The sequence below is a fragment of the Hevea brasiliensis genome, chromosome 7 (assembly GCF_030052815.1).
Source record: "Hevea brasiliensis isolate MT/VB/25A 57/8 chromosome 7, ASM3005281v1, whole genome shotgun sequence".
Classification (NCBI taxonomy): Eukaryota; Viridiplantae; Streptophyta; class Magnoliopsida; order Malpighiales; family Euphorbiaceae; genus Hevea; species Hevea brasiliensis.
Genome location: NC_079499.1, coordinates 100,184,200 through 100,209,701, shown reverse-complemented (window position 1 = coordinate 100,209,701; position 25,502 = coordinate 100,184,200). Strand labels below are relative to the sequence as shown.

Sequence of the window (25,502 nt, the reverse complement as noted above, 5' to 3'; positions counted from 1 at the left end):
TAATGTATACATTAAAATTTTCATATATTACATATCAATTTTTAAAACAATAATTACAATAATTATTAATTCCAGTGCTAATTATATTAAATAAATTTAATAATTGTCAAAATAATAAGTCTAAATTTATTAAATATATTAATCTTTTAAAAGTTTTAATGGAGTAAAAATTTATTTTTATGAATTATATAAGTAATTATATATATGGAAAATTAAAAAAAAAAAAAAAAAAAAAAAGAGTGGGATCAATTGACCCACTCAACATGATTCGCCCTTGGTTATGTTCGTCATTTGCTCCTCAAATTTAAATGCAATAGGCTTTTCGTTTGTCGTTAGCCCTCTAAAGTTTAACTATTGCATCCGTGACCGTTAATATGATATATGAACACTAGCTCCTGTGGTGCCACTACAATTTCTTTCTTTGAGTGTTATTTTCTTCAGCGTTCTACACCACAAAGCATGATTATACATTATACAATATGCGAGCTTCATAGTTTGTTTCTTGCACATAATCCATACAGACAATTTGCAATAGTTGATGTCACCAAGGAAGTGGGGTTGTGCATAGAAGTGGACAGTAGGATTACCAAATAGAATTGTGGCAGCACAAGACTTTATAAAAGCAAATGGGTTTTAGAGAACATGCACAGATGGACAAGGCGCTATGATGTTGTTCTGTTTTAACTAGGTGATAATAATACATTCAAAAGTGTTTGTATGTGTCGTATGTGGAACTTTCAGAGGCTGAGAGATGACATATGGTAGTAGTAGGGGGCAGAATTATTGAGATCAAATTGGAAGTTGGAAATGTCCTACCTCCACACGTCTCTGCTGCAATGGTTAAAATCTTGTTTGACATATTTCCAACCACAGAGGGAGGAGAGGTGGTGGTCCATCCTATCAACTGATAGAGGAAAAAAGCAATTACATTTTTAAAGTCTTGAAAATAACTCCAATATCACTGAGCTAAAACTCATTGGTCTTATAAACTATAATTTTTGTTTAATGTAACAGCATCAAGCTTTTAGGGATAAGACATTGAAATGGTGATGTACGATTGTTGCCTTAGCAGGTTTTCTCAAGATAGAATTGTTCAAATTCAGGTGCATTTTCAAGGAGGAAGTTAGATCACTAAATAGATGAAATAAATTAAAGTTTCATTGGAAGGTAAAGAATTCCAATTTATTTTGAAAAGAGAGGGTGACGAGCACTGTATTAAGATTCCATTTGCTTTCCTTCTTTATCACAAGCGATAAAAAGTACAAAAAAAAAAAAAACAAAAAAGAACAAATGCAAATATGATTGAAGTTAGAATATGAAAACATAATCGTTATCCTCCCTAACCACCAACATAGACACATTTTGACATCCTTCCATTGATGCATGTTCTACTAAATGAGGACGGTGTTTCAAGATCATATCACAAGCTACATTTGCTATCCTTCTTTCTCATATAATATCAAGCTTATAATATCTACATTCTGCTAGTACTATTGAATTGTCATGAATGTTTCTATATATGTATAAGAAGTTCATACACAAGTCCCATAGATATATTTTCACTTCTTTCTCAACTACTTAATGATAGACTTGGATTTGATAGATATGAAAATGCTAAAACTTTGAGTAAATCTCGACAAACTTGGGCCCCCTTTTTTTTTATAAGCAAACAAGATTTTAACATGAAAACAAAAATGAAAAACTCCGGGCTAAAAATGTATTTTTCCTTGATAAAATATTTATCAAAATAAGCATAAAGCTCAGGGTTAATAGCATGAAAACACAAAACAGCCTGTGGAGCCATCACCAGCAGGTTCTGCGTACGTTGTAACCTGGCCACTCACAATGCATCATCGCGAGAGGGAGACAGTAAAGGTACCATCTCCAAGAACTACAGGACTAGACAAGCTGAAGAGGACCACTTTACTCCTTTTATGTTATGGTTAAGAGAATATAGTAGCCCGTTTAACATTTATAGAGGGACATCGGACTCGTACAAGTTTGTCATCAGCTGCATTCAAGGAAGGGGCAACCCAAACCACCAACAAGAGCTTGTGCAAGTTTGTTATCAGCTTGTACAAGCTCCAGTTTATCATTTCCCTCGATCATCAGTTTCCTACTTTCACTGGATACAGACCATTTGGGAGCATCTAATTTTCCAGGAAAGATCTACAGCACATTGAAATAGAAACCTTTACTAGTATCCACTAGTAACCTATACACAGAGCACCTATTCATGGTATCTAAGGTTCCTATAAAACTTAGTTGCACAAGTACTAAACGGTTTTCTGTAGGATTCTTGAGATATGATCATGAATCACCATTACAAATACTGCAAAGCAAAGCTTCGGTTAAAAACAAATAACCAAATCAAACAAATTAAATTTAATCTTCAGTTTTTTGAAACAATTTTTCAGTTTAGTTAGTTGATCTAATTGAGTCCATTTCAGTTTATTATTATTTTTTTAAAAGTTAATTTTAGATTAATTTGATTAATTTAATCAAAATAACAAAATCAGTCAAAATTTATAAATACAGCTACTGTTTTTAAAGGTAGGGGATGCCGTCTTCACCATTTCCTTCCTTCCGATTCATAAGATCCCTCACCCAAGCCTCATTTCCTTAATTCTCATCTCACCTCAGGCTCAGCTAATTTCTCAATTCTCATCTCACCTCTGGCTCAGCTAATGCTCTCCCTGCCTCCCAAGCCTCATTTTCTTCCTCCTTTCTCGATTCTTCCTGCCAAGATTTTTCCTCACTTTTCCTCGATTCTTAATCAATAAGGGCGTATGCAGGTTTTATTTTTTTTTCTATTATAAAATTGATGTAATTAATTGAAATTTGATCTGGGTATTGATTTTTTTGTGCAAGTTTAAATTGTTGTTATTAATTGAAATTTACAGGATTTTTCTTGTATATCATTTTTCTATTGCAGTGTTCTCACACAATCTTCTTTATATGCAAGAGCGTGGCAATGCTCACACAGTTAATGTGACTTTGCCAACAAAAACCAAATTACCGAACTAATCAATTTGATTCAGTTCAATTCTATTCATATTTTCAATTCAATCAGGTTCAATTCTTACATTTTAAGTATTCGATTATTTCAGTTTGATTTGATTTCAAGCCGACCAAAAACCTGATCCTAATTGCCAAAGCAGGAAGGGTTGATCATCGACTGGTGAATATAAGCCTAAAAGTAACACGAACAAAGTAGGCAACAAAAACTACATCTTGACCAAGGTAGGACGACCAAATGATCAAGATGTTTGATAAGACCTTGCGGTTTAGCGCTTTTTTCATGTAGGGTCATATAGTTTAGCACCTTCTTGTTTTCTGTCGTTCCTTGTGGTTCTGTTGTTAGCAAAGTACAAGACCCTACTTTAAAAATGCACTAAACCACAAAGTACTTTTTTGTAATTTCCCCTAGAATTTATAACCCCATCTAATGATTCAACATTCCAGTTCACAAAAATGAACTAATCAACATCCATGAGCTGAAATTACACTTTGAAAAGAATTGGCTTGCTCGATCCTGAAGGGATTAAAATACAAAAGAATAAGAGAACATCGACTGTGCAGCAAATTAATCCTTCAACATGTATAAAACGTCATCTACCATAAATCCAGGATTCAAAACAATAGAACAAGAGAGCTTAATGAAATGGTTAACAATCCCACAACACATTAAAATGAAAGCGAAAATTTCAGATGTTTGAAATTGTTATAAATGCAGGAAACATTTTAACTTAACTTTCAAAATCCAAAGAACAATCAAAATTACCTCAACCTATTTAATAAATGACTTCGCTCATAGTCATAGACCAACGTGAAACATTCTATGCCACAACAGAGGGCTTTGACGCAGCAGACAGTCTAGATCTCTTCTTTGCCAAGCTCTCACTGCGGCGTTCACGCTGCTCCTTCAACCTGGTGGCAAGGAGCTTCTGATACTCGGCTGCCTCAGCCTTGGCCTTTGCAATTCTCTTCTTCTTGTCCGCTATTCTAGCACGCTTCCTTTGCAAAGTCAAGGGAGTTACAAGCCTCTGAATTTTGGGAGCTTTGCTAACCTTCTTACCTACCAAGTCACAAAACACCATCTTATCAAATGCACTTAAAAATTTTTTCCTGAAGTAATCCAAATTATCACCCATTCAATTAAGAAAGTACTTTGTTCTCTGAGGAACATATTAAATTTAAATAATATAATAAAAAGAAAATAATGATACAGCTGCTAACCAGATTTGGTTGTAAATGTTCGGCGGTAAGTGTTAACGTACTTCCGGACATCATCCTCTTTGGAGAGGTTGAACAGCTTCCGGATCTTTGATGCCCTCTTAGGACCTCTCATTCTAGGCTTCTCAATGTCTGTCAGTCCAGGCAGATCATTCTCACCTTTCTTGACAATAACCAAGTTCAAGACTGATAGATCTGGGCTAACAATGCATCCACGAACAGACTTCCTTCTACGTTCTCCATTTCGCCTGCCATATCCACGGAAGCAAGGGGTACCTGTCCACACAAGCATCGTATTGATATTGGTTTATCCAGCCAAAAAAAAAAAGTATCTTCAAGTAAGTCACACAGAAAATGGCATCTATCCATCACTCAAAAAAAAAAAAAAAAAACACTCATAAAAAAACAGCAACAAAAGTTGGCATGGTATAAAGCCACAAACCTCTATGAAGCAAAAGTCGAACACGGCCAGGAGTTAGAACTCCTTGTTTCATTGGGAAACCCTGCTTGTCACAACCTCCCATAATCTTAAATACATAACCCTTGAACTCCTGAAAATACACAAGGATGGGTCAGTATAGGGAAAATACAACATAGCATCACCCTTAAAAACTAGCTCAGACAAAAAAAAAAGGCTGACAATAACATACCTCACCCAGGGCATCCCCACTGACTTCTTGTGAGATCCTTTTGTCAAAAAACACACGGCTGTAGCAAGGAACCTTTGACATGAGTAACATGCTAACATTTATGAATAGCATGGTTTTTCAGCATACCATGAAATCACTCAAAAAACATGCCACAGCAGTTAGAGCCACAGCAGTTAGAGCCACAGCAGTTAGAGCCACTTTGTTATAGTTTGGTTTTGGTAAGATTAACAAGTTAAGAATACAAAATAAACCATTGATGCGCTTGAAGGAAGAATTCATCTACACTATCAGAGAAGTATCATGTTCATTCTTCCCTTTTTTAAGCATAGAAAGAGAATTGAAATGCTTGAAAACCTCCTCGTTTATTGCTCTTAAATGCCTTCTAGTACTAAGCTAGGACAAATTAACCTTATAACCTAAGCAACAAAAGGAGGGAGTCATCTCTCATATTCTTTCAGGTTAAAAAACATATTGGACACGTTACAAACAGTAAATTCTTACTAATGGACAAACGGGTACAATTCAAAATTGATTACGTTCTTTTGTTTCTCGTAGGTGCACAAAGTAACATAAAGGGAATTACGACTGAACTTTATAATTGATAAAAGAAGCACCATATACTACAGAATAGGTTTTAATAATCAAGTACACATGCTAAGACTACAATAATCAGATGGCATTGCAAAATTCAAACACCAGCAACCCCATTCATACACCAGCAACCCCATTCGTACAACTCTACCACATCCAGTTGTCAAAAGTAACTAAACTAACCAATGTGAGCGCTTAGGCTGAATTAAAGGAAGCTAGCTGTTTTCCAGAATCCAAATCTGATACAATATCCATACCCAACAAATTTAAATTCCTTTCCTTTTTCAGATACATAATTTATAAAATTTCTTGATAGCATAACTATTCTCCAGTACAAAATTTCACCATCTACAATAACAGATAATAGATGCAAACTTAAACTAAAAGCTAAAAATAATAATGAATAAAAGAAAGAGATCAATACAGTTTCTGGTCATCATCTATCTCGAGCTTTTTCTGGCACCCAGTGGTAGGATTTGCAATATTGAACTGTCCAGAGAGGGAAACGAAATTAGATTAGCAAAATTAAGTGTTAGGGTTTTTGTTGAAGAGACAACGAAAACTCTAACAACACGGCACAAACCTTCATTTTCGAAGGAGCAGCTAGCTACGACGGCCCGGTGCTGTGAGGGTAGAGAAACGCTTCTGCTCTCGTAGCTGCAAGCCTCCCAGTCCCTGTGTGTAAGCGAATTAGGGTTTTTGAAGTGCCTTATATAGGGAGAAGGGAAATCTTGGTGTGATTAAAATAATCTGATTGAATGTGTGAGTTCTGTTAAGAAGTGAACACGTGTAATCGTGATCGGACTCTGGCGTTTGATGGAGAATAGGAATGGTATTTACTATTTAGAGTCGTAAAATGATTACGATTCTGCTAATGGATGTATTGTATTGTAAGATTGCTTCCTTTTGGGCTATGAAGGCTGTTGCTCAATGGGCCTTTATTTGGCTCCCAAGATTTTAAGTCGGGCTAGAAAGCCCAAATAGAAACGGTTCGCAGCTTCCAAGATTTAATTGTTCTCCTTTATAATTCATGTTATAGCAGCCCAATTTGTCTCGCTTGCAAGCTCATATGCCTAAGCCTAATAGAAGAAACAACCCAACATGAAACAGTGTCTGCACACCATGTCACACAGGACACAGCAGAAGTAGACCGAGAGATCATGGATTATATCATAACAGAGTTTAAGTATATTTATTCTTTTTTTTTTTGTCAAGTAAAAATGGACACATGTATCTAAGGTCAGTGACGGAAATGGATCATATCTCAAAACCATAGCAATTTTGAGAGGATTATTATTCTCAGATAACCCAATACACACAGCCATCCATAATCGATGTAAGATCTCGAAGGACTACCCCAAATAGGCACGCCCTATGCAAAGGACGACTTCAATCATTTGGGCTACATCGGACTCACTACTCTAGGCCTGAGGTAGTCTTTTTTGGTTTTTTTTTTTTTTTTTGCTAGGTGAAAATGGACACATGTACTCAAAATCAATAACAGGAATGAATCACACCTCAAAATCATGATAATCACAGAAGGAATATTTTTTAATTGATATTGTTAAATATATGTAATAAATTATGGAGAAAATTAATGTTAATGAAAGTGGCTAACCTTATCAACTTTCCTCATTCCACTAAATTTATATGCCGTTTCACAAAGGAAGGTCCTAATTAGTCCACCATCCACTTCATGTCCTTGTCACTGAAAGGAATAGGAAATAAAGTTTACATTAAATAAGACAATTAAATCTTAAATTATATTTTGATAGTTTATTATAAATTAATTAAAGAATGATAAGACAATTAAATCTTAAATTATATTTTGATAGTTTATTATAAATTAATTAAAGAATGATTTTGGCAAACGTAAAGAATGAAGCCTATATATTTTTCAAGTTTGATATCAAGGTGAGATTTTAGCAACTTGACATTCATTCCTCTGACAGGCCTAAAATTACTCTCTACATTTCAACGGCCCAATGTCAATGACCGTAATGTCCTTTGGCCTTAAGACCGCACCCTCTCTAGTTTTATATATACAATTTACTAAAAAAGTAGGACAAATTAATTAATAAGAGTCTGCAACAATCAGCACTCTCACCGAGCAGCCATTGTTGAATATTTAAATAAAAATTTTACTTAAGAAAAAAAAATTAAAAGCATTGAATGCTATCCGCCAACCTTGAAGACATAAAAATATTGACCTAGTGTTCCATTACATATTAATATATCATACTTTTTCTCAGTATCTTTGAGTCTTTTTAATAAATTTTGCTAATATAAGAGCACTCATATGCAATATATAGTCTTATTCCCATCTGAACAAAACCCCCCGGATTAGATTAATGCAGCTTTACCTAAAATAGAGATATAAAAAAAAGAGAAAATTTAAGAGAATTATTACAAAACTAAGCAGCAGAACATATATCCATCTATTCCCTTATACACAAATCCAAAAGAAAAAAAAAACACACAAGGCTTTCATGGCTAAGGAAAAGAAACTCTCAACATCACCCTGTACATGACAAGAATGGCCTTATCCTTTAAATTGCCATTTAATTTCAGCTGCATTTATAGAGCACAAACAAAATCACTACTTGTCTCTATGTCATCTATGTCAGAATCATCTATATCCATGCTCCCTCCAATTAAAAGACCACCCATTTTGGGACCCTCTCCAGATTTCCTGGCCTCTTGAATTATAGCTAATATTTCTTCAATGCTTTGGGATTCTTCACATTTATCATTATCTTGCAAGCTACCTTCCCCTCCTTCCATGAATTCTACAGGCAAGTTCTTCAGGAACCATGGGTGCTTTTTAATTTCTGGTATTGTTATTCTCTACAGTTAAAAAGAAAAAGAAAAAGAAAATTTAAACTTTATGTGCTGCTGCATACTACAGAATATCAGCAATAGAATTGCAGGAATTTCTGGCATTACCTTTTCAGGGCTAGCGACAAAAATCCTAGATAGAAGATGTTTACAATCTGTGGAAACTCTAACATAGTCTGGAATGGAGTAGTGGACACTGAGAATCCTCTGCCATTAAGCGAGTAACCATTTTTATTAAGGCATATAAAAGAGGGGTACTAAATCACTTATAATAATTAATGCAATAAAAGACCTGAATGGTTTTTCTGAAGTTTCTTGGGTCTTTAGAATCTTCAAATGGATAAGCACCAACCAGCATCACATACAATGTAACCCCACAAGACCAAACATCTGCTATCTGTATCTTTCAGGTATCAAAAGAGCAAAGCTGAATGTTAGGTGACTGTCCCTGAAGAAAAAATATGTGAATATGAAGATTCAAATAAATCAATTGAATACCTTGCCATCATATTCTTTTTTTGACAAGACCTCTGGTGCAATGTAGGCTGGTGTTCCCACAGTAGACTTGGGTTGAGAATGCAATACAGAAGACTACATAGAAATAGGAAAACTGTCAGGATTTAGATTTATACACGTAATTAATGTAAATTTCATATTGAAAAATTTACAAGTTCATTGCCTTGGAATAGCCAAAGTCACATATCTTAAGACGCGGAGCTGAGCTTCCATCTAGAAGGGTGTTTTCCAGCTTAAGATCTCTATGGCAAATTTGCTGTAGCATACAAAAAGTGTCATTAGTTTTAATCAGAGGTTAAAGCAACATTCAAAGTCAAAATAAGCACGGGAACAAATTATTTCATGATATGATGGGCAGAGAGTAGTTACCATAGAATGGCAATAGTTAACTCCTGATACAAGTTGTTGAAAGAAAAATCTTGCCTGATACAAATTTACAGAAGCAGACAAGGAAAAAAGATAAATTTAAGCACCACCAAAACAAGTGAAGAACAAAAATTATATGATCCAGGTAAATATACCTCATCTTCACTGAATCTACCAGCACTGCATATTCTCTCAAAAAGTTCTCCTCCAGCTGCATATTCCATGACTATGGCTAAATGAGTGGGTGTGAGGAAGACCTACAAAACAAATTCACAGTTGAATCTGGTTTACATTCAAGTTTGAAGCATCTCTAACCGGATACGTAATATCCTATCTTTCTTTTATCCCTTTCGTGTATTCTTGACAAATTGACATCCAAATTCTCTTTAAACTATCTTGTCACATAGGCAGAGTAAGCAGGTTCAGCCAGGCATGTTTTAATATCAGCTCCTTTCACTTGAGAAAAGAAATTGCAAACAGTAATGCTTGAAAAAGTCTATTTTGGGGAAATCCTGAACTTGGAAATCTTTTTTGGCCTCTTCCACTAAGCACATATATGAAAAGTGGAAAGCAGAAAAAGTCTGATTGTAAAATATGTTCTGTTCATACAGCAACCACACCAAGCCTCGTTCCTTTAAAATTCTTTGTGATTAAAAGAAAAGTAGAACCCTGTAAACCCTCTTATCACATGGCTACACAAAATATCACATGAAAGGGAAACAAGACAATTAATTACCTCTTTGAATCTAATTATATTGGGGTGCTTCAATGACCTGTGGTTCATGATCTCTCTCTGCACATGCTCATCAATCTGGAAAACCAAAAAGACCAGACCACAAAATGAATTCATGAAAGAAGTTACACAAAAGAAGTTACAAACCAAATTATCATATGGACAAAGCTAAGAGAACCCATATAAGATAAGATATTTATTAAAAAAAAAATCACTTTTCTTATACAGAAAACAGATAACGGTAACAGAAATTTCACCCCCATCCCTTCCCACCAAAAGCAAACCAAAACGACGAAAGATAGAGTGAATTGAGAGGAAAAACTTAATAAAAGAAGCTAAAAATAGCACCTTTAAGCCTCTCTCAATATACTTGACAGCATAGAGTTCACCACTCCATTTATCTCTAACAAGCTTAGCAACACCAAAGTTTCCAGATCCAATACATTTCAATATCTCATAGCGATCCATCTATTGCTATTGGCTAGCTGCTGTATTAATCAACTCGGAAGAAAACAATGGAACAGAAGTTTATATATATATATATATATAGAGAGAGAGAGAGAGAGAGAGAGAGAGAGATCTGTTTTGTGTTGAAAATTATGGGTTTCTTGAATAATGAAGGGTGATGATTGCTTGACTTCTCTTGGAACTGTCCCTTTACTTGTATGCGTTGAGAATGAAACCACGAATGCATAAGCAGGAAAAGCCGAAGCCACTATGGGTTGGAGCCGCTGCGCTTAATTGCCTGTCAAAATCTAAGCTGAGCGTGGTATCAATGGACAGGAAAGGTGCTGCATTACACGTGGCCTATTCTTAGTGGTTTATTTTTATTCCGTACAGAATTTAAGCTTATTACATCTTTGCCTTATTGACCATCCTCTCCTCGTGGAGCCTTTCCTTCACCCACCTGCCGGTCTTTTCATTTTTATGCAGTTTCTAATAAGGATGAGCATCCGCATCAAGGTTCTTAAAACAGGCTCCCTCACTGAACCCATCAACGCAGAGAATTAGAAGTTTAATATTTAATTAAAGTATAATAACACATTAATTTAATATATTTTACAAATAATTATTAAAATAAAATTAATGATACTGTAAAATATAACTTTTAAAAATAATTTAATTTTTTAATTAAATTAAAAAATTAAATAATAATATTTTTAATAAAATTTAATAATTTAAACTAAATGACAAAAGATGACGCCCAATTCAGATGGTTACAATATGGTCCCAGGTTTGACTCTTCTTGCAAATTGATTTATTTTTTTTTTTAGTGAACTAATCAAAACCATTTAAACTCAATTCCTTTGGTTACCTGGTCGGATTGATTGGGCTAACTATGGTTTAAGAAAATTTCAGATTTATTATCTAAATTGAACCGGTTATTATTCTGATTTTTAATTAAATCCATATGATCCGATTCAAATAATAATGATTTGTGGTCTAATTCAGTTTATGAAAAAGTAAATAAATAAAAACTTCTAACAAAATAAACCAAAATAAATTGAATTAACAAGAAAATTGAATCAAATTTAATTAAATAAATCAAAATTTTGAGTTGATTAAATAAAATAAAATCAAATCATTTCAATTTAATTTAATACTTATTTATTAGACTTATTTTAGGCTCATTTCAAAATCACTTTCGGTTTTCATTTTCTATTTTCAAATTTAAAAAAAATAATTCGAATCACTTTATTTATTTTAATATTTATTATTTTTATAATAAAAAATATTATTTAAAAAAATATATGTAAATGGACGGTAGGGATATATCGGTGGTGAGACAGCGATCAACTGAAGATGACAATGTTAATCATGAATGATTGCAGGTGTGAGTGTCATTGAGATTTAGGAAGGGCACATATATAATTGTAACGAGTTACGATGAGAGGAGGATAGAGTGACATAATAAAACGAAATGATAACGTGGCAGGCAATGAGTGGCCTGCATCTATACAAGAGTGGTGATATGAGGTAATTACTAGATACATCAAAAATATTAAAATATTAAAAAATAATATTTCCTCTCATAAAAAGTAAATTATTTTTATTATATAAAAAATAAATTTTACATAATTATAAGAAAATATATATATACACTAAATACATCTAATAATTTCTCGTGATCCCATCCCATCCTAATTGGCAATTTGCCACGTTGGGCTTCTATTCTATTTCCAACTTTGCCTTGAAGATGGCGAAGAAGCATGCCTGTCTACAAAATCCTACGCTGTATATTTAGTTGAAATTAATTTTGTAATTTATAGTAAAATATATATATATATAATTCAATTTCGCACTTTGACAGATAAAAGAATATTATTTATTTTTTAATTTAATATAATATTTTCTTAATGTATATATTAATTTAAATTAATTTACAATCACTGGTAACTCATAATAAATTTAAATTCAATATACATCTCATCTTAAATCTAAGGCTTGGTCTTTTTTATTATTATTATATTTTATAAATAATAATTTAAGTTTTAATCAGAATTCTTTCAAGATATAACCTTTTCAAGACAGAATCAAATGATATCTAAAAAAATTAAAATTAAACTTATAAATTATGTTAACATAAATTTCATAATATATAATTCGTGACAAATGCAATCAAAACTCTATATGAATTGACAATAGACTATCCCTAGAAGCTATGAAAATATAGTTAATTAAATAATAAAAATGCTACACGACTCAAATTGAGCTAGCTCAAAATGACATATTGATAATTAAATTGAAATTTATTACCATTTTACCCTTTTAAGATATAAGCCATTTAGGGTGACTTATGAGCCATTTAGCTCATTTATAAGCCACTTAACTATAAAGTTTGTTTATTTAATATCTACTCACCAAACAACATTTTTCAATGTCAAATTAATATATTTGCAACTGTTGGAACTCTAAAAATTGAAAGCTTCCATGAAAACTCTTTATGACTATAACCTACTTCATGGCTTATGAAGATGAATAACCTTCATTCTTCCATTTATCTAACTTTCATATCCTACTGTACTCTCAAAATATGAGGCTCACAAGCAATAGAAGAAAAGAAAAATTTTATGTTGTCTTCCATGGTCTTCAACCTGGGATTTACACCTCATGGCAAGAATGCACCCCACATGTTATTGGTGTAAGCAGGAGCTTGTACAAATCATATGACACAATGGAGGAGGCCTTGCATGCATTCAATCATACTAACAATCTGCCTATGAATTCATATCGTGGTGGTGATGGAATGTCTCTTGTTGCTTCATCTGGAATCTCAACAACTTTGGGTAATGAAGAGCCATGTCAACAATATCTTTCGACAATCAATATGGAGTCAAAGAAATCCTTAATGTTTGGAAAGGAAGACCCACGTGAAGAATCTCCTTCAATAAGTAATCTGCAGTTAAGAAATATGGAGTCCAAAAAATTGGATTATAGTGCTTTTTTCTACGGATTTGTTGCTGAGATCATTTTGGGGGTTTTATTCGAATGTTACTTGATGTAGTTTATAGTGACTGGAAAAAAATGAAGTGATTATCCTTTTGATGTGTTATCTTAAAGCCTAATGTATATATTAGTAGACTTAAATTATGAAATTGTTTTGGTGGATTAAAGATTTTGTCATAATATTTTTCTCGTTTTCTAGAAATATTTAATTGTGGTATGACTTCCTTAAATTTAAAATATCTGCAAAAATTTTGCAAATTGTGTTTCTTTATTTTTTTTTTACAATCAAAATGATTTGAATTACAATGCCAAAGAAGCATAGGAGATTATAAGACAATTCAAAATTGCTTGCATAAAATGAAGCAAGTTACAAGGAAAACAATTGTAAAAAAAAACATGATAGCCACGTATATTGCAACTAAATTAGCTTTCCTATTTATTGAGGAGAAAGCAATATGAGAAAAGTCTAGCATGTGGTTCTTGAGTGTATGAATAGGAGCCTTGATTTCCCATGAAATAGTTGCATGAGGATCATGGAGTCCTAAAACAAAATTACCGAATATGTTTGAAGGATCACCTTACTAATCTTTCTTGCTGAATCATGGAGGGCTATAACTTTTAGATTTTAAGGTCTTAGTTTTATATTTACATATAACATTTAGAGTTTCAAATCTTTATCTTTATAAAACATAATCATTTTTCATGTTTGAGCAAAATAAGACATTATTTAACACAACATGGAACATAGCTCTTCATTAACGAAAAAGTGAACACAAAAACAACACAAATGAAACATGATAATAGAGAAACATGACAAGGGAATAAGATAAACAAGATAACAAGCTAATTTTTGAAGCATAACCATAGATAACAAAACATATCCACGAAACATAGAATTAGAAAACAAATCCTTTCCATAGCTTCACACAAGACACCAACTTGACACATTCTTCATTCAGCATGAGGTAATGACTCAACACCGGGTAATGATTGAGCAGATGCTGAGGTATCAGAGATGACAATAACATTGTTGTCATAGTTTGTTGCATTTCCATTTGTTTGAGGCAACTGAAGGAAGATATCATAAGACTTCAAGAGTGGTGGCTCATCCAATAAGGTAGCAATGATGTATTCCTTACCCAGATCAAGAACCAATCTTTTTCAGTAGCTGATTCACTTCAGTTTTTAGCTCTTCCAACTGTTGCTTAGTGCTATTGCACATTATTTCCAGCGTTGCCGGAGATGCAGGCAAGTTAATAGACCTCTTAATCCTTCTCTGTGGTGTTGTATCCATGGGAAAGAATTGAGCTAATGAATGTAATTAGATTGATACCACTAAACTCAGTTAATCTCCATATATATATGTTGAACGTGAAGACTTTTACACTGGGAATGAATGTTTCATTGTTTAACGTGAGATTTAATAAGACATGTTGGTGGCTGGAGTAAAGTAGCTCTCATATAGGGTTCTTAGCTTAGTTTAATGTGCATGCATGATAGACATGCAATGGACATTCATTGTGGTGGATATACTGATTCTATTTTAATGATTATGCTTATGAGAAACAGATCATGAAAAAGTTGTTTTGTTGATTGTGTTGGCTTATTCAGTCTATGGTTATGAGATTGTTTTATCTATTTTTTGTCCAGTGTCCTTAGGTTGTTTGTCATCTACTTGTTTGCTTTTCTCATCCTGTCAGCTGCTTGGTGTGTACTTGCTTCTTCTAATTTGGTCGAGTCTCTATTATTATTGGTTGCATTTGGTGTGCTCTATTGGGTTGTTTTAAAATTATAGTGGTTTACCTGGTTATGGTTGTTGTTTTATGTGCCTTTAATGTTAGGCTTTAGTTCAATATTCTTCTACAATCTTTGCTTCAGGAGATATTTAACACCACTTTAAAATTAGATAAAGAAATGCTAATAAAATGCCCGATAAGCAGATGGTGCTCTTAATGCTTTATAGCAAACAAGTAGAAAAATTATAGTTTTTCAATTATTATGCTTTACTAACATAAGCAATGGATTATCTGGTTATAAAAGAAAAGGAAGAACATTAGAAGCAACAACAATGGTTATTTATAATGTTTGACATTGACATTAAAAAACAAAGGAAAACAGAGCATATTGTCTTATGAAAGATAGTTTAAAAACCCATCACATCCAACTAAAATAACCCTATTGTCCCTTAGCCAAACAAAGAAAACACACAAGGCCGAAATAAGATAGTTTAAATGCACTTGAAGATACTACCCAGATCTTGTAATTACAGTATTGAAAATAACTCTATCATCATTAGCAGCCACATCCAACATGAAGTCCACCTCATCATCTTCTGCCAACTGGTTTTCATGCACAAACACATTCCAACCCTTTTCAAATTTGGCCTTCTTGAACACTCCATCTTTACTAAACCGAGTGGCATAATGAACTATCCATTTTTTACCACTAGTTCCATGTATGTCAACCAACATGTCATCCAAGCCAAGGAATTCCTTTGCAAATTGTATTGGAATATTCTAGTAAATAACAGAAGCAAAAAATATGAGTGATGTATTATTTTTAGAATAGATAATGTTGTAAATATGGAATGTGAAAATAATAAATATAAGTTTTTGGGAATTTCCTCTAGGATTTAACATGTACTTTTGGTATATGATCAAAACTAGTAAACAGATCAACGACAATATTTCAAAGTCACACAGTAGCAAAGTTTAGTTATTTTTTTTTAATTGTCAACAAAGAGATAAATTTATTTTAAACAAATGCGTAGTAGAAAGCAAAAAAAAACACTAGGTTTTAAAAAAATATGGTTTTGCAGCAAAAGAAAGCATGTCTATTTGTTCCAGTCAATAACACAAAATAGAAGACTTATAAAAGCAAAATAAATATGCCACTTTATACTTCCAATCATAGGTGTTCATCACAGGCACAAAGTTGGGCTGAATTATAAGTGATTCAGAATCAGAATCGTTATTTAGGTTCTCTACAAAAGACATGACATTTAGTTAAAAAAAATACACATATAATGCGAATAAAGGAATTTTTGCTCCCTAGTTTCCATTGAAAAAAATTACAGATAATGCGAAAAAGAACTACCTGTTACATCATCATCATCTGAAGAAATTTGCAAGACCTCTCGAATTGGTGGATTTCCATAGTCAATCTCGGCTCCTGATTTATCGAACATCAAAATCTCAAGCACTGATTCACTAATGGCCTTAAATACAATGCAAAATTTCTCTTTTAGTTTGTAGTGTTTAATTAGTTTAGCAAAACCATCTTGAAGATAAAACTTTCCATCACCATTATCTACTCCAACTGCAACCCACCATCAGTGACGTTCCAAACCCTTAACGGATAGGGTTACCATGTCAAATTTAAATACATCGAGCATTTCAATCACATGATTTGGGATCTTCTATAAGAGGGACAAAAAATAGATGACAATCAGACAAGGGGAGATTACGTTTGTAAAAGAAAATTATGTAAAAGATAGTTTGAGGAAAAAAAAAAAAAGATGAAGATGCCTTACAATCCTCTTGGTGTTGCCTTCAACAATGAAATAGAATCCATATTTTGTTGCCATGGCACTATCTGCTTTGTTGGAATTGAGAAACCGTAGAATGATAATAGGGAGCGTAGAATGATAATAGGGAGAGAGTAGAGATAAGAGATGAGTTATGGTGGTTCTATCTCCAAAAGCAAGGGAATTGCATTATTCAATCCGATTAATATCTTTGATTTAATGCTATGGGAAATATGGAAATATAGAGATATTATATACTATAAGTTATGACATATAATATGTTTGTTATAAGATAAGAGATATTGATTTTTAATGATAAGTTATACTATAAGTTATATTTATTTTTTTTTAACTTGAAATATGATATAAATTTGATATATATTAATTTGAGTGAAGTAAATAGCATTTCAAAAATGAAATTAAATATTATAACAATAAATATTGATATTAAAGTAATTATCATATTAAAATTGGTTTGAAATTTAATAGTGGTGGTGGAGTGATAATGATGGAGGTGCTAGATTAGTGTGGGTAGGATGACGGTTAAACTAGTTATATTTATATTTTTTCAATATATAAAATATTGAAATATGATATAAATTTCAAAATATAAATTATATATATCAATTTAAGAATATATATTAAATTATTTAATAGTGGTGGAGGAGTGATAGCGGCGGTGGTGGAGTGGTGTTGTTGAAGTACTGGTAGTAGTGTGATAGTGGCAGCAATGGAGGTGGTGGTGGTGGTGACAGGGTATTGGTGGTGGTGGTGGTGATAGAATGGTGGTAATGGTGCAGTGATAGTTGTGGTGTGATAGTGGTGGTGGTGGTGGTGGTAGTGGTGGAGTGATAGTGGTAGTGGTGGTGCTGGTGGTGGTGGAGTGATAGTGGCGGTGGTGATGGTGGTGGTGGTGATAGTAGAGTGATAGTGATGGTAGTAGTTGTGGTGATGGTGATGGAGTGGTGATAGAGTGATAGTAGTAGTGGTCATATTGGTGGTATAATGATAATGGTGGTGGTGATGGAGTGGTGGTGGTGGTGGCAATGGTGGAGTGATAGTGGTGGTGGTGGTGGTGGTGGCAACAGAGGTGGTGGTGGTGGTGATGGAGTGGTAGTGGAGTGATAGTGGTGGTGTTGGTGGTGGCGAAGTGATAGTGGTGGTGGTGGTGGTGGTAGCGGCGGTGGTAGAATGATAGTGGTGGTGGTGGTAGTGGTGGTGTTGGTGTTATAATGATAATGGTGGTGGTGATAGAGTCATGGTGGTGGTGGCTGTGGTGGAGTGATAGTGGTGGTGGTGGTGGTAGTGTGATAGTGGTGGCAATAGAGGTGGTGGTGGTGGTGGTGATGGAGTGGTGGTAGAGTGATAGTAGTAGTGGTGGTGGTAGTAGTAGAGTGATAGTGGTGGTAGTAGTGGTAGAGTGGTGGTGGTGGTGGTGATGGTGGTAGAGTGATAGTGGTGGTGGTGGCAGTGGTAGAGTGATAGTAATAGTGGTAAAGTGATAGTGGTGGTGGTGGTGGTAGTGGCGGTGGTGGAGTGATAGTGGTGGTGGTAGAGTGGTAGTGGTGGAGTGATAGTGGTGGTGGCAGTGGTGGTGGTGGTGGTGGCAGTGATGGAGTGATAGTGGTGGTGGTGGCGGTGGTGGTAGAGTGATAGTAGTAGTGGTGGTGGTAGTGGTAGAGTGATAGTGGTGGTGGTGGAGTAATGGTAGTTGTGATGGTGATAGAGTGGTGGTGGCAGTGGAGTGATAGTGGTGGTAGTGATGGAGTGATAATAGTAGCGATGGTGTTGATAGTGATGGAGTAGTGGTGTGGTGGTGGAGTGGCCGCATTAGCAGCGGTGGTGATTTGCCAAGTTTGTATTTACACAACAAAAAAATACAAATTTTGCAAAATTAATAATATATAGTAATAAATAATTTTTAAATTTAAAAAATATTAAATAATTTCAACCACCACCACTCTACCACTTCTACTATCACTCCACTACCCCCAACACCACCACCACAACCCCCACCACTCCACCACCACCACCCCCACCCCCACCACTCCACCACCACCATCACCCTATAACTACCACCTCCACCAATACCACCACCACCAACACCCTATCACCACCCCCCCTACTCCATCGCCACCACCACCCCCACCACTCCACCACCACTGCCACCACTATTACACCATGTCGCAAGGGATTTTGCGGTCGCCTGGACGATCACTCACCGAAGTGGGAAAGAGTGAGGAGTCGCCACCTTAGTTTTGAGGGTAACTAAAGAAAACCATTTGTGAAGATAAATTGAAATAAAACCACTTCAAAACAGAGATTCTAGGTTCGGGGTCCGTAAACGGGTGGGGAAGGTGTTAGGCACCCCACCTCGTCCCTTAATAAGGGTAAGTAGATTTAACTTTTCATTAGTTAGAAGGGCTTGAATGGACATGTTGATCCTTTTGACTAAAGGAGCATTTGATTTTTCACTAAATTTGGATCACCCAGATACATAAGTAAATGAGACAACCTTAGTGAGTTACTGTTGCAGGTTAATCTTATCTAAAAAAACTATTTTATTAAAATTTAATTTAAGAGTTATATAAGAACTCTTCTCCGAACTCTTTAATATTTATTAAAATTTTGAGTTGAGATCGGATAAGAACTCTCCTCCGATCTCTATTAAATCATTAAAAATTTGGAGTTGAGACCGGATAAGAACTCTCCTCCGATCTCTATTTAATGCTTATTAAAATTTTGAGTTGAGACCGGATAAGGACTCTCTTCCAATCTCTATTAAGTATTTATTTAAAATTTTGATTTGAGACCGGATAAGAACTCTCCTCCGATCTCTATTAAGTATTTATTTAAAATTTTGATTTGAGACCGGATAAGAACTCTCCTCCGATCTCTATTAAGTATTTATTTAAAATTTTGATTTGAGACCGGATAAGAACTCTCCTCCGATCTCTATTAAGTATTTATTTAAAATTTTGATTTGAGACCGGATAAGAACTCTCCTCCGATCTCTATTAAGTATTTATTTAAAATTTTGATTTGAGAGCGGATAAAGAACTCTCCTCCGATCTCTATTAAGTATTTATTTAAAATTTCGATTTGAGACAGATAAAGAACTCTCTTCGATCTCTTTTAAATTAACAGAACTGAATGGGATCTTTCCGATTTCCCGAATTTTAATTTCAGCTACATGCCATAAGGTCCTAAAGTTAAAGATTCTGACGTTCTAAGGTGTTGGGGGGGGGGGGGGGGTAAGGCTTCTAATTGATATTTTGTGACTAAATAAGAAAAGCTGGACTGAATTTTGCTGACCCCCCCCTAAGGTCACTTTACCAGTATCTATTAATGTCCGATCTATTCTGTTTCGTTTACTTTTGTTTTATCCCACTTTATGGCATCTTGCCGAATTGCCGTTTACGTCAGCCTAATATTGTGGCTATTTTCCTGACGTGTTATTCAGGCTCTCTCTTAAAAAAAAAAAGACCCTTAAGTTGCAGTTACCTACGTTTTTACCCAACCACTTACACGCTACTAGGAACTAGAAAATTTGCATTCAGAAACGACGAAGGTTAATAAAATGATAGACTAATCACTAAAGAAATAAACTCGAGAGTAACATTCTTTGAGGTTCTTTGGCACTAAATAAACTTGGAAAAAATCACATACATAAAAAGAACAAAGAAAATGCGGAAAGTAAGCGTAAATACTTGATAAAACAGCAATATGAGCTCTTACCTGTAAGGAGCCAAATCTATTGAAATAACTACGAGGTGACAAATAGTAATAAGACAGCGGACTGATTAGCTTGAAGGCTGATGTTCGTTATGAAATGAAAGGTACTCAACTAAAATGCAATCAGATTAAGATAAAAACCGAGTGAAATGAAGTTGAGCTTGGATAACGGGAATGAAGACAGAGATGATAAAGGGCTGAAAGTGAGAGTGTGACCAGATAATGAACAAACTGAAAATGTAGAGTTCCAGTATTCAGAATATTTTTCAAGAAAACACTTCAGAAAACTAGTTTCAAAAGTCTTTCTAATCAAAACTTCAAAGTAGCAGAGTAACAAACTGAATCAAGTTTCAGAGTTCTTCCGCTATAATAACTACCTCTCTTTTTTGCCCGTCCCTTGAACAGTTTTTCATGCAGGTATTTATAGGAATCGGGTGCTCCCCATGAAGGGTCAGGATTTATTTTGAGGGAGATGGAGGGTCAAGATTTCGAAGGACATGATCGGATGTTCAGGAATTAAAGAGAATCAAAATGAATGGCTGAGATCACTCTTCAGAATATTTTTCCTTTTCTTCTTTCAATCTGACGGTCCCAAATCTTCTCGTCCGGAACGATCTGAGGGCTAAGAGCGAAAGACGCTGGTATTGTCGTCTTCTTTCTTGATCCAAGGGTTCCGGGTTTGTCCTTACCAGTGAGATCAACGGTAGGGATTGGGATGTACAGGACTGTCATGACATACCCTGGCACCTGTCAGCATTGCGGGCGATTCTTAGGCGTGCGGTGGAGATCTCGTCTGCAACGCTTTAACTACCTCGGCTCTGATTCTGACGACGGTTATTGGGATTTGTCTTATTCTTTTTGCCTTCCGATCTTCCCTCTTTCTGATCTCTTTTACATGCTCTTTTCCGATCTTTCATGCTGGTCTCCCATCTTCCAATCTATTATTCCGATCTTTCCCTTTCGTGTTCGTCGGTCAAAGCATTAATTTCTCGATTCTCGGCGTTAAGCCGTTTTACGTCAAGAATAAATGCCCGTTTTCCCCTATATATACCCCTGACGACAGAGACATTTCCTTCATCTGATTTTCCTCTCTTCCTTCTTTCTTTTCCAGTTCTAGCTGCTCCGGCGGTCGTTCCGGCCATGATTGTGGTTTTTGATCCCTCTCCGATGGACTTCCTTATTCCTCGACTGAAAATTTACGACCCCGGTGATCGCATAACCTTGTCTGATGATGGTGAGAGGACTGGGTTAATTGACCGATCTGGATTGTGGACCTCGACCGTGCCGATCCCGAGTTGTTCAACTGGCATGAACGACAAACTGATTTTGGCCGAGCAAATTGCTGATGCTCCGCTGACCCTTGGCGGTTGCTTCCTCAAGTTCATTCGGCTTCTCACCACATTGAGTGTTCCGACAGCGGTTTCCTTCCACATTGGGTGTTCCGACAGCGGATTAAGCTCCGATCGGTGACACCCTTGGGATCAGTTATAAACCTGGGACTCTTTAGATAGGATGTTCCACCGGTCTCTAGAGATCGCCCAAATGATGTGATCCTTTAATGTAATCAGATCTCTAGAGATCGCCCAAATGATGTAGTTAGACCTTCATTATAATCCGATCCCTAGAGATCGCCCAAATGATGTAATTCGATCTTTTGGAAATAAAAATCTTGTTTCTCCAATTATTATCTTATTGATTATTTTTCGATCTCTGATATATTCGTCCGATCTGGTTCCTAACAAAATGACTCTTAACTAATCCTTCATTCAAAATATTCAACTTATTATGCCGATCTCCAATCTCCTTGGAATGTTCGAATATTTGAGAGAAGTGTCAGAACAGCTGGCGAGTCCCACCAATCGATGCGTTGCCTAGAACCTCGTGAGCATTAAATACTCGGACTAGTATAAATAGGGGTGGGGGGGTTAGCCAGTTGTTCTCTCATTCCATTTTCAGTCTCCTACTCACAACTTCGAAGTTCTCTCGTTTTCTCAAGTTCTTCCGACGCCGATCAGACTCCGATAAGGGCTTTGATCTTCTTTTTAGTTTAAGTCCTTTATTTCTTTTGAAAATGAGCGGTGCCGAAGGTCAAAGAGCGGCGAGTCCTCCTTCCATTCAGTTCTCGTGGTCGTCTGACGAAGAAGAGGTGGTCGGGCCAAGCGCGCAAACAGAACCTCCTAGGGCCTCTATTCCAGCTAGGGGGCGGATCGGACCACCAAGGCACGTACCTTCTTCAGGGAGGGAGAATCTCCCTATGGACGAGCTGCCGTCGATCTTGCAAGAGTCCGATCTGCAGTCGTTCAGCCAGGAGTACAATATTCGCCCTCATTCGTATGAACTTATCCGGTGCCACGGCGATCACCGAGCCGATCACTTCTTTGAAGAGAATGACCTGGTTATGGTATACGAGGAACAGTTTAAGGCCGGTCTTCGGTTCCCTCTGGATGGCTTCTTCAAGGAGGTCCTAAAACTTCACCGGGTGTGCATTGCTCAAGTTCATCCTAACTCGTGGCGGATCTTAGTAGCCTTCTGAGGTCTATGCCGAGCTAAGGGAATCAGACCTACGGCTAAGGTGTTCGCCGAGCTGCACAGGCTAACTCGCCGAAAGGACGACGAGCACTGGTTCTTTCAGGCGAAGCCTCATTGCGGGCTCTTCACCGATCTGCCCTCCTCCCTTAAAAATTGGAAGAACCGCTTCTTCATTCTGAGGAGCAAAAATCCGACCTACTTTGAGGACTTCCCCTGTAGCTGGTGGCACCAGGGGCCCCTGCTTTCGAAGCGTATTAACCTGAACCAGGAGGAAAGCTTAATAGTGATGGATCTGAAGAATCAGGCTGCCACTCAAAAGTATTCCTGTTTAGATGCGGTGACCGCCGAGCTGCACCATTGGACCATACAGCTGCTCACCGGCCAAGATCGCGATCTTCCGCTCGACTCCTAAGATCGTATTTTCTACATCTCAGATCTCAGGACCTTAGCGATCTCACTGACCTCTTCTTTGTGCAGGTATGGCGGGTGATGAGGGTTCTAGGAAGCGGAAGAAAGAAAGAGAGATCTCCCGGAAAGTAAAGGAGATGAAGCATTCGGAAATGCTTCGAACTCCCGGCCATGAACCAGGGGAGACGCAAGGAGGCCCGTCCCGACCTTCGGGTCCGCCGATCACTGAAGCTGTCCGATCTCCTCCTCAACGGGAAGAGTCGGCTCCACCCCCTCCAGTTGCTCCAAGCACAGAAAGGGGTCCTTCTCAATCTTCTATGAGATCCTCTTCTCGTGGCGCTCAAACGTTGATGGAGTCCCTGAAGAATAACCGGACTGCTCGGGAGAACCCCGGTTTTGCCAAAGTCTTGGGGTCTTCCATCTGCCTTCGAGAGGATCGGGACAGGCTATCCCCGGACAGCCTTGACGATATCTTGACTCGCTCCATGAGCCTGAACGTGGAGTGCCTGGTGAACCAGACCATAGTTCGGGAAAAGGCTCTTCACCTGAGCAAGGAGGTCGAGAAGAAGAATCAGGAAATGGCTTCCCTCCGATCCCAACTCGCATCCGCTCAGGATTGCATATCTCAAGTTGAGGGGCGGGCGAAGTTCTATGAAGACAGAGTGGCCGAACAGAATCATGTTCTGGCTGAAAGGGATCGTGCTCTCAGGGAAGTCGAGGCGCTCCGGGCCAACGAAGCTTCTCAGGTCGCCCAACTTATAGAGGAGCTTAAGGCGAAAGACGAAGAAATGGTGACAGGGATAGCTGGTGCCTATGTGAATGCTCACAAGGACCTCTTGGCCGAACTCCAGAAGCGTTACCCAGAAGAGGACTTCTCTTGGATGGCCGACCTGGCTCCCGGGGGCGAGGGTGAGGATGGTGAAGAGGAAGGAGAGGATGAGCAAAATGTAGATCAGGCTGGGGGTGATCCCCCAGCCGAATAACTTGTACAAATTTTGCGATGAAATGAAATAGAATGCCCTTTTGTTTGATGAATGGTTGTGATCGGAAAATTTCTAAACACTTGATTGTCTGAGTATATTGAAACAACTGAAAACTATTATTATCCTAAGTGTGAGAGATTGGAAAACACAATATGCATGAGATTGGTAAAGAACCAATATTAAACAGAACTTAATTGAAAATTTGGCTTGAACATCTAAGATCGGGAATGTAGTTAACTGGTCAGGATATTTGACAATTGGCTCGAGAGATCGGTGAATGATTGAGAGTCCGGTAAGGCTTAGCGTTGACTCAATTCTCTGTGAAGAGAGATCGGTAATATGGCAAAGAGAGACTTAGTGCTAGGGATCGGTTTCGAAGTTTGTTGATTCTGGGGATCGGCCAAAATATGGTGTCGACAGCTGCCCCTCTTTACATAATTTTTATCAAAGGGAAAAGAATTTCCCGTGTAAGAATTATGTAAAGATTCAGACCCATATTTTGGACGATTAAGTGCTCGAAGTTAGGGAACTAAAGCATACCTAAATCATTGACCTAGAGATAGGCAACAGACGTTAAAAGACTAGAAAATTAAAATCAACTTGGATCAAGGAACCAGAGGTCGACAACAAGAAATTTAAATTGCTAGAAGTTAAAATAGACTTAGATCAAGGAACCAGAGGTTGATAACAGGAAATGTAAATTGCAGGAAATTAAAATCAACTTAGATCAAGGAACCAGAGGTTGATAACAAGGAAATTTAAATTGCTGGAAATTAAAATCAACTTAGATCAAGGAACCAGAGGTTGATAACAGGAAATTTAAATTGCTGGAAATTAAAATCAACTTAGATCAAGGAACCAGAGGTTGATAACAGGAAATTTAAATTGCAGGAAATTAAAATCAACTTAGATCAAGGAACCAGAGGTTGATAACAGGAAATTTA

The 25,502-nt window shown here is 36.4% G+C and overlaps 2 protein-coding genes across 3 annotated transcripts; both read right to left on the bottom strand.

Moving 5' to 3' along the window:
* Nucleotides 1-3,632: 3,632 nt before the first annotated feature.
* Nucleotides 3,633-6,302, bottom strand: LOC110633538 (40S ribosomal protein S6). The gene is made up of 6 exons (XM_021782178.2): nucleotides 6,061-6,302; nucleotides 5,902-5,966; nucleotides 4,887-4,944; nucleotides 4,679-4,787; nucleotides 4,240-4,512; nucleotides 3,633-4,078 (listed from the first exon to the last, which is right to left on the bottom strand). The coding sequence occupies exons 1-6, from the start codon at nucleotides 6,064-6,066 to the stop codon at nucleotides 3,840-3,842; spliced, it is 750 nt and encodes a 249-aa protein (XP_021637870.1). The 5' UTR covers nucleotides 6,067-6,302; the 3' UTR covers nucleotides 3,633-3,839.
* Nucleotides 6,303-7,856: 1,554 nt separating this feature from the next.
* On the bottom strand, nucleotides 7,857-10,592 carry LOC110633523 (serine/threonine-protein kinase SAPK2). Of its 2 annotated transcripts, none has more exons than XM_021782153.2 (9): nucleotides 10,279-10,592; nucleotides 9,934-10,008; nucleotides 9,353-9,454; nucleotides 9,201-9,254; nucleotides 8,995-9,087; nucleotides 8,814-8,906; nucleotides 8,608-8,718; nucleotides 8,424-8,522; nucleotides 7,857-8,324 (listed from the first exon to the last, which is right to left on the bottom strand). In XM_021782153.2, the coding sequence occupies exons 1-9, from the start codon at nucleotides 10,396-10,398 to the stop codon at nucleotides 8,055-8,057; spliced, it is 1,017 nt and encodes a 338-aa protein (XP_021637845.1). In that variant the 5' UTR covers nucleotides 10,399-10,592; the 3' UTR covers nucleotides 7,857-8,054. The 2 variants fall into 2 exon arrangements, with proteins under 2 accessions (XP_021637845.1, XP_021637846.1); XM_021782154.2 differs by having other exon boundaries at nucleotides 8,608-8,712; nucleotides 10,279-10,507.
* Between the last annotated feature and the right edge of the window lie 14,910 nt (nucleotides 10,593-25,502).

What these genes read in the sequence shown, in the direction of transcription:
- LOC110633538 (XM_021782178.2), bottom strand. An exon ending in TCGACTTTTGCTTCATAGAG is followed by an intron (nt 4,513 to 4,678) that starts GTTTGTGGCTTT and finishes TTGTGTGGACAG; the next exon opens with GTACCCCTTGCTTCCGTGGA. An exon ending in AACATTTACAACCAAATCTG is followed by an intron (nt 4,079 to 4,239) that starts GTTAGCAGCTGT and finishes GTGACTTGGTAG; the next exon opens with GTAAGAAGGTTAGCAAAGCT.
- LOC110633523 (XM_021782153.2), bottom strand. Translation starts at nt 10,398, where the DNA reads ATGGATCGCTATGAGATATTGAAATGTATTGGATCTGGAAACTTTGGT. An exon ending in TTAACTATTGCCATTCTATG is followed by an intron (nt 9,088 to 9,200) that starts GTAACTACTCTC and finishes TGTATGCTACAG; the next exon opens with CAAATTTGCCATAGAGATCT. An exon ending in ACTTCAGAAAAACCATTCAG is followed by an intron (nt 8,523 to 8,607) that starts GTCTTTTATTGC and finishes GCTTAATGGCAG; the next exon opens with AGGATTCTCAGTGTCCACTA.